The sequence below is a fragment of the Athene noctua genome, chromosome 4, assembly GCF_965140245.1.
Source record: "Athene noctua chromosome 4, bAthNoc1.hap1.1, whole genome shotgun sequence".
Lineage (NCBI taxonomy): Eukaryota > Metazoa > Chordata > Aves > Strigiformes > Strigidae > Athene > Athene noctua.
In genome coordinates, this window is record NC_134040.1 from 80,470,061 (window position 1) to 80,479,528 (window position 9,468).

Here is a 9,468-nt window from a genome sequence, read left to right on the forward strand (position 1 = left end):
TATTTCCAAAGTAACATCATACATATATATGATGTCATATCTTGCAACAGAACCACCAGACAATCCGTACAATCAGGCTACAGCAGCAAAGCCCCAATTCTGAAATTCATTCTGCTTAATGAACATATTCAAGAACTACAAAGTTCCTAGAAAGCCAAAGAGGACAAAAATAATATCAAGGATAAACTGACATGATCTGACCAGACAACTCTAGCACAAGCAAACTGTCCTTAAGTAACATAATTTCTGTTTGTTAGACAAAAAATTCCCAAATCCTAGAAAGGACAGCATTGCAGTAGTAGATGGTCTCTTGTGTTTTCTTTATTCCTGGGGTGTTCTTGAAGCATCCATTTTCAGACGTAATAGCTTGCACACCTACTATACAGGAAATTGTAAGTGGCTTCCCATGACATCCCAACCTCAGGATATGCAGATCAGGCACTTATGACCCTGATCTGTAAGCAGCATTATTGCAAGGATATGAGTGATCCAACAAAAATTCCTGTTCTTACTCCAAAATCACAGTAAAGACTTCCCTGCTTATCACACTTCAGGTTTAAGGCCATTAGCAGTATAGCAGCTTTCTCACCCATGGGCAAGCACTGCAGCCAAAAAAGTGAAAGATGACAGGCACTGACCTTGGTAAGAGGTTTGCTGTTGATTTCATTAAAACAAGGATTTTGCTTTTAGGGAAGGTATTTCCAGAGATGAGGCATACTCCTTGGTTTAGTGCTCTCTCACAGGAGAAAGGTTATTTTGTAAATAAACTAACAGAATTTGACATCTACCTTTTCAGGACTAGCAAAATGACAGCCAAGAGGTGATGGCTTTATTCTTATTACAAGAATAGAGAGATGTTAAGTAACACTGGTACAATAGCAAAAGCATATAAATCGACAGAATACACATTTAGGCAGTGAGAACATCCTTCTTTAGTTTGAATGGGAGAAAAAGCTTAACTTAAGGTAAAAGGTGATTCTGAAAGGATTGGTATGAACACCTAGTACACCTGGAAATTGGAATTGATGATCAGGAAGGTCCCTTTCAATCCTTTGTTCTAAATGAGAACAAATTCAGTTACAGAGATTCAGGGAAGGTTTGGAGATGTAATATGGCATAATGGAAATGTGGCGAACAACCTATGGTTTTTTTAATGTAAGTTGCAATTACATGAACCTGTGTATTAGGTGCAGGCATTACAGTGCATTACAATTCTCAAATTACAGAAGGCAGACCCCAGAATTACACAGGCAGAGATAATCTAGAGATGTACATTTAATGTAAATAATTACTATAATTAAGACAGAACATATTAATGCAAAATACACAAACTGTTAATAAAAACAGGTGGGTTTTTATTTCTAGACCATTAATTCTTCATCCAAAACAAAACAAAAATACAACTGAAGTAACTGATTCATTGACATTCATGCAAACTTTGATTCTTCATAATAGGTAAGTCACATATTTTCAACAATATTCAGTCTCAAAATAAGTCTGAGGATACTCTTACTTAAGGAAAGAAAAAACAGAGTGCCAAAGGAAGATAAAAAGGCACGGTAATTGTTCATTTTATGAGTGACTATGATGTTTGACTGAAGGGGCAAAGAGTGGCTGTTAATGAGGAAAATTCACATAAAGAGGTACCTTCCTTTCAGTATCTCTAACACAAAAATGTCCATATTCTAACTGTACTGGGTCAAGAATACTCTTTCACCTATGAAAATGAAATCACTGCTTTTCTCCCAAACAGACAGGGAGATGAATGTGTCCTTAAAAAATCAAGTAAGACTAAGGAGAGAGAACTACTCACTCAATCTGGAAAACAGGAACATCAAATGAAATCCACAGCTACCACTGAGGTGGGGAGGGAAGAACATTTATGATTCTTCCCCAAAACACACACACATATAGGTATCTGCTGAAACTTCTCTATGGTGTGACTGGATACCAATTTTCAAGGCTGATCCCTGTACTCCTGCCCATTCACCACTCTGGCCAATGGCTACAGAGCTGGCCATCTCATCTGGCTAAATAACATAGTACTGACAGTTGCACTATAACCACACTAGGTTAATACTCCGGTGCAGCTGAAAGAAGCAGTGTTAATGATTGACCTCACACAGTACCAAGCACCAGGGAGGAGGTGACCTCTGTCAGAACAGGGGCAGAGTTTCTCTGCATGGTAACCTCTCTCTGAAGACCAATTACCTTCGCTAACCTTGCATCTGCACCCCAAAAGAAAAGTCAAGGTGATACAACAGAAACAGAACTTAGACTTCAGCATCCCATGTAAAGTCACACGTGCACATCATGCAGAATCAGGTTTCTGTAAGCCTGAATGGAAGAATTACATATCCTGCCCAACTTACACAACAAAGGTAGCTAAATAGCCTGTTTAAAGGTATGGACAGAAAAAGTAAAACAAACTAACTTAAAACCATCCACAAACATTTCCAGCTGCTTAGTATGTATTTGAAGAGAGAATTCTAGTCCTCGGTCACACACAGCAGGGTTTGAAATTAGCTGCTTCTATTCTCTTTTTCATTTTAGAGAGCAGGGGACCTTAGGAGTTAGGGAAGATGGAGTCCAAGTGAAGTGTTAAAGGACTTTTAGAACTCCAGCGATGGAAAAGATGAGGAGTCCTCCACAATCAAGAAAACACAACCCATGCCCCTTCCCAAAACCAGACAACCTGATTCAAGTCCCTAACTCAAGCACAGGACTCTGATATAATCAAGAGCTGCATTTTTATGATCAATAAGGTAATAACTGTCCTTCAAAAAGCACAGCTAACTGTATGATCTGGTACTGTATTAGACCATTTATGAAATGAAAAGAATGAGATGAAAATCTTCTGGTGCAAGGTGTTTCTTCAAGGAAAGGGTACAAGTTTTCCTCCTTTATGGATAATGAGATTCATTAAAAAAAGAACTATAGGACATGAAAACTTTGTATGCTTCCTGGTCAGTTATTACCACAAAACTATTAGGAAGCTACAGGAGTCACTATCTAAAAAGCTTTAAATAGACTTACTGATTATACCTCAGTTTCTGCTCTAGTTTAAAAAGAACAGATTAAGGAGTTTGCAGCATGCTTATCTGAATTTAAGGGTATTGATAAAAGCTTTTTTGTATATTTTAACCATTCTTAAAACTAAGAAGATAGTCAGAACTTTATTCTGTCATATAAGATTGGAACCTTGATTATCTTTCTGAACTGTAATATTGCCCATCTTTGACTTCAGGAGGGCTAAATATTGAAAGAACACTTCTTTAGTAGCAGCATTTGTATAATAGTCCTAAGCATTACTTAACTACATGTTAAATACAAGTTTATTCATTCATTAAATAAGCAACATTAAAACATTAACAAAATATATTTGTTATCCTGAGGAATTCTTAGTAACACTTGTCCTCCTGAAACAAGAGGTTGGTAATTGTTTCTCAGGAGTGGAAAATGTGGAATTTGAGGCAGCTCATGGATGCAGCAGAAGAAAAACTGCCAATGGCAAGGGTGACAAGGTTCTTATTAAGGTTGAAAAATTAAACTGCGATGCATAGCATTGAATTGACACTGCAACATTTTTATTGCCCTAGGAAAACAAGCCTTCATTGTACAAACAGAACAGACATATCGGCACTGGATCCTATTGTTGGTAGCATTTGCTGGCACTAAACTAGACTTGCTGATGATGTCTTATGATAGAGAGGCATAAAGTATCTGTTTTACAAGACAGAAGAGTGGACAGTGTAAAAAGAAACAGAAAAGAGTTGAGCAGATCAGAAGTTGCTAATGAAAAGATTAAAGACGAAAAAAATCTGGAGGAAAGAACTCCTTAAAAAAAATAACCTAAGAGACAGTAAATAGTATAGTGTATCAGTATCATTGTCTCCTGGCAGCAGCGAATTAGAAAAAGCAGTGCTTCTAAAAACTTCAGAATGCAGAATGTTGCAGAAAGAATAAATGAGTTTGACAGACATATTAGTAAGAACAGAGAATTATTTGAAATAATCTGTCTTTGGTCACTGACAGCAGAGTGACATTTAAACAGGTCTGTGAAGTAAACCTTTGATTCAGTCAAATAATCAAAACCAGTCTGAGAAACAGCTTTATTTAAACTGTATTTTTATGCTCAGCTCTGTTCAACAATTGTCAAAGTTCAGCATCTCCACTAGGTCTTTTCCCTTCTCCCAAACAGCTTACCATATTTAATATTGGAAGTTATTCATGTCTGAAATAACGTTCATTGCCATCAACATCTCAGTTTTCATCAGAACCCTGAATTTGTGCTACAACTTGATCTTCAACAAGTTTGAGTCAAATATTTTCAGGCTACCCATTGTCTCTCAGGGCAGAAAAAGAAGTCCAAGGATCACCTGCGACAAAAACAATGATTCCGTTAGTCTGAATTCACAACAGGAGTTTCATTTATTAGATAAAACAATCTTTAATAGAGCATTTAACATTATTTTTAAACTAAAACCAAAACATCATCAAGAACAGTCATATTCTTATAAGACTGATGAGATCTCCAAACTGAACTATCTTTTGATAATCCACTCTTATATTTAAAATTTATATTCTAGAAAATGCACTGAGAGGAACACTTCAAATAGATTCGTACACTGCTCAAACCAAAACACAGGGCCAATTTGAAAAGCCTCCAAAATAAAATTCTGATAGGTCCCATTCCCCATTTCTGCAAAGGCTGTACTATTTAACAAATATTGGGTTAATAATCATAAGTAGCTGTGTTCCTTAGTTCTTTCATAAGTGACTTTACTGATCATACAAATTTTGGTCAGAGATTACTCTTGAGTTCACTATTCTTTTAAGCACTCACAGAGCTGTCTTTACAGAACTGTTCAGACCTAATGCAGCTGAGGCAGATTTATACAAGTATTGTTTTTTCCTTTTTCATTGTCATTCAGAAACGTAGTTAACATACATAACTTTAAGCATGTGTGCAGTCCTAGTGAAGTTAACTGTATCTTGCTACTCTAGGGCCTCAGCAACATCACACTTCCTTTCTGCCTTCTTCACTAGTAACAAGTTTTACCAAGAACACATTTAGGCCAAGGACATGGGAAACCAGGAAAAAGTACAAACCCCCAAATGCATCTAGTACAGATCAGAGATGGGTGAGAAGGGATAAATGCAGCTTTCTGTCCTGATGTGGTAGGTGCTAGTTACAGCTTGGCACGAGTCCCTGTGTCATCCCAGCTCATGCCAGGTGGTAGCAGGCAGGACAGGCACAGCAGAATGAGCGTAAGACTTCTGGGGCTCTCTTCTTGCCTGCTGTAGGCTCCCTTCCAACACAGGGCTTTGATGGAGGGCTAAGTCAGGGCACCTTTGAACCTCTGCACATAAAGTGCCCAGGCAAGAGCAACCCACCAGGCCAAGAGAACGGTTTCAAAAGGAAGAAAAAGAGCAAGAGGTGTAATAGCACTCAAGAGAGCTTTCTCCACTGACCTTAAGAATGGTCCAGTCCTGTAAATTAGCAAGTACCCAAATCCCCCATCACCAAAATGACAGGCGCCTGTTAACTGGCATCTTAATGTAACAAGCAGTAAAACTAATCTCCATAGTCAGAGACTTACAACTGCTCCCTCACCTTGTTCTTAGTGCATTGTTTTTCTTGGTGTGGGTAACAACAAAGGCATAAGGATACCAGCAATCACTGAATTTGTGTGTAATGTCACATAAATCACTTTTAAATTACCTCTTTAGTTTTCTGAGATGCTCTAATCCAATGTTGATAGTTTCAAGTAAAAACTCCACTTGTTGCAAAAAGTACTAGTAGTTCTTTAATCCACCTTCCCTAAAGCTAGTTATTTCCTCTTTTCAGGGTGGAACTGTTGAATGACCTTATTTCTGATCTACTAGTATTAGTGATGGAAAACAAGATGCATTAGGATGGTTTACACTAAACAAAATGAGCTATTCTCATTCTTTTTTAAAATTAATTATTAAAGCACACCAGTTTAAAGCTGCATGAATGTGCTATCAAGCTACAGGCATTAAAATCCTTATGCCTTGAATGTTCCCCTTGAACTTTGTTTCAAAGTTAAAGGATCACAGTCCAAATCAAACCAAATCCAGCCTTTGTGCAGGACAGCATTAAACTGCAGCTGTTCCCATCAGGACTGAATTGGTGTCAGGCACCTGTTAGATTACACAGTCACCACAAAAAAAAAAAAATAAACAGTCCAGAACTATGAAACTTATTACAAATCAAGTATATTAAATAAAAGAGGATCCTACCAGTTGCATCATCAGCTTCTGTGTCTAGAAGAGCATCTACTGAAGTCATGCTTGTGACTATGAAGGAGTCTGTAGTATCAGACACTCCTCGCTTGCTGAGACAAACTTCGAGATACTGATTTCTGCTTTGGTCAGTGTCTTTTACTAACCTTCTCTCGGGAAGGTTGCACCACTTGTTGAGAAGGTTTTTCTAGGCCTTCCTACTATTCCCCAATGCACTTTTTAAATCATAAGTCCACAGGTTCAATCTGTAGTTATCTTCAAAAAATATTTATATAATAGAAAGTAGGACAGAGATGCAACATGTTTTCCCCCACCAACTCCACCTTTTTGGTAGTGTTAAATATTCCTTATTTCTGTTAGTCCTCTCTTGCAAAGAGGTAATAAAGTCTTCAGTGAGATACATTTTCTTCAGGAGGTATCTTCTGTTCTTCCCTGACCTTTTTCCAGTGGAGTTTTCATCATGTGTCCTTTTTCCTCAATAAACATGCCAGCAAAAGACTTATTAATATAGGTTGTTATAAACTCAGAAGTTTCTTTCCTATTACAGCTCTAAAAAATTATAACTGTCTTTAATAGCAACTTACAAATTAGTTGTATGTCTAAATCAGATTATTTTCAATGTAATCTCTTCCTGAATAATCTGAATTACTGTAAGCAAGATTTAGGAAGCTTTCTTCATATTCACAAATATCAGGCCAGGGTATTCTAAATACTTATGCCTAATCATAAATTTACTCATCCAAATATCCCCTTCTTAATTCAATGCCAAGTTTAATAGCGGTGCTCACACAAAGTTATGCCCAGCATAGGTTTTTGAAGGATTAGTCAAAAACACTTTGCACATCTTTTTGAAGCTTATTAGTTACATTCTTCCAAAAGTCTCTCCACGTACTAAAAAACCCTTTACTTTGAAGAAAAACAGACTTTAAAACTTTAAAAACAGACTATAAACTATTTCCCCATCTTGTACCAAGTACCTACTTGTTTTAACTAATCCTTAATTTCAGAGGGTAAACTAGTCTCTAGTTCATGTTCCAGTCTAAAATTTATGTTCAGAAGAATGCTCTGTTCCCCTAGCTGTAGGAGATGACTGTTGCCGGTTTGCTGCCATTCTTAACAGCGACTATGATAGAAAAGTCAAGAACAAGAAATGCAGTAAGAGTGAGCACATGTCAGGATTCAAGAGGGATTACGCAAGATCTACAGTAGAGAATATGCACATGCATAGAGCCCAATGATTCAGTTAGGCTTCCAGAAGACAGGCACCACCATTTATTTCAGACATTAACAGGCATGTCTGTATTGCAAACTCCCCACAGAAGTGCTGAAGTATGCATTTAGTAACTAAGGGAGAGGAGAATATCACTCTTTCCCCTGGAGTAACCCCAGCAATATGCCTATCTCAACCCTTCCTCCCTTCCATCTGAAAACCTCCCAGTGAACAAGGGTAGACAAAGCATTAACTTGGATTTCTGGAGTCTGATTCTCCTCTCAAATATACAGTATAGCAGTGTGCAACTCTGCCAGCTCCAGTGAATGAAATTTCTGTCAATGAAAGCAAGAAGAGAATATAGTTTTTAGAATTTACATCAGTGCCAACCACAGGCAGAAAGAAATTACAATCTGCTATTCATTGTTTTGGTACTGCTTGTTGGCATTCTACTATGACTAAAACTGAAACGTCCAATCCATTTACATTACCTGACAGCCTTAAAAAGTTAAGCATGACACTGTTTGCCAGAATCCAATATTAGCTACCTTTATTAGGCTAGTTTATAGCAAAGCCCAGGCTCAAGTTCCTCCTCAGATGAATTTTAAACCACTAGCTAATGAACTTAGTGGAGTCATAGTAAAGAACCTGACAGGTAGTCGTGGAAAAAATAAAAGCAGCACCTTAATCATCATAGAGTAAAATTCTGTTTTCATTAACAATGCAGCTCTCTTCACACGCTCCCATATTTTTTTTTTTTTTCAATGAAAGATGCATAGTTTTGACTGCACAGATTTGGTACACGTGCACAACAGCTGGTCTGACATGATAAAGCAGAATGAATCTGAAGAAGTTCCTGCCTGTCTGAACAATAATCCATGAACTAAGAGGGATTTACTCAATAGACCATCACAGATTCTATCCTGACAAAATTAGAGTTGTGGGTTTTTTTTAAGAACGTGCCTAAATCTGTTTTCTGTCAGATGTTCCCCATTCTCAAAAACCTAGATAGCAAATAGGAAGCAAACAGAAGAAAATGAAATTACTGTCGGGGGCGGGGGACGACAGGGGATGGGGGCCTGCCTAAATCCTGCCATATCTATAACTTAGTATTTGCTTGATTTGAAGCTCCAACCACAGTATCTGTTACTGGAGACATTTCTGTAACTCACTCAGGGTCAGGTACAGAAAATCACTCCGAAGAGCATCCACAGACACACACTGCATGCCACAGCATGACCCCCAGCACCACCCCTCGATTTCATGCTTCAATAAGGCTGACTTGCCTTCTTTCCTCCTAGGTGGGAACTGCCGCGAGGTAAAAACAGCACCACGATTCTGTGGCGGGCGCTAAAAATACCCTTACGCGCTCGATCGCCGACTCGGTCGGAAAGATGAAGCCCTGGGGATCTGTCAGAGCCTCTAACCGCTGCCTGGGAACGAAGGCAAAGAGCGCCCAGCCCTGGAGTTGCGCGCCCGGGCAAAGTTTTAACCGGCAGCCTCAGAGAGCACGGCGCCGCGCCCCGCCACCCGCCCCTTACCCGCGTTCCGCAGCTTCTTGTTGCGGTAGACGGAGAGGATGACCAGGAGGTTGCCCAGCAGGTCCACCACGATGGTGAAGATGAGGATGGCGGCCAAGGTGGAGGTCACCCAGGGCGGGCGGCGCGGGGCGCCCTCGGCCGGCGGCTCCCGCGGGAGGCCGGAGCTGTTCAGCTCGCTCCCGTTCACTCTCATCCTGCCGCCGCCTCCCAGCGCGGAGCTGATACCGGCGGGGCGGGTGTCCCGGCCGCCGGCCGCCCTCCGCCACGGGGCTGCCCGCCCTACGGCGGAGCAGGCGCTCCCCCCATGAAAACTCAAACCTCCCCCCCAGCATGTGCCGCGGCCGCCGCTTTTATAGCCCCGCCCGCCGCCGCCAGGTGACACGGAGCCGCCCCGCGCCGGCCCGCGCGCTGCCGGGGCTGCCAGCTGCACGCGGCGGCGCAGCGCCA

At 40.2% G+C, this 9,468-nt stretch overlaps 1 protein-coding gene across 1 annotated transcript in view; it reads right to left on the bottom strand.

The window, feature by feature from the left end:
- The window catches only part of MTNR1A (melatonin receptor 1A), a 52,743-nt gene extending 43,480 nt beyond the window's left edge, over positions 1 to 9,263 (bottom strand). The window contains exon 1 of the mRNA XM_074904109.1: positions 9,022 to 9,263. Coding sequence (XP_074760210.1) covers positions 9,022 to 9,214 — 193 coding nt within the window. The 5' untranslated portion in view covers positions 9,215 to 9,263. The remainder of the gene's footprint in view (positions 1 to 9,021) is intronic.
- Positions 9,264 to 9,468: the final 205 nt, after the last annotated feature.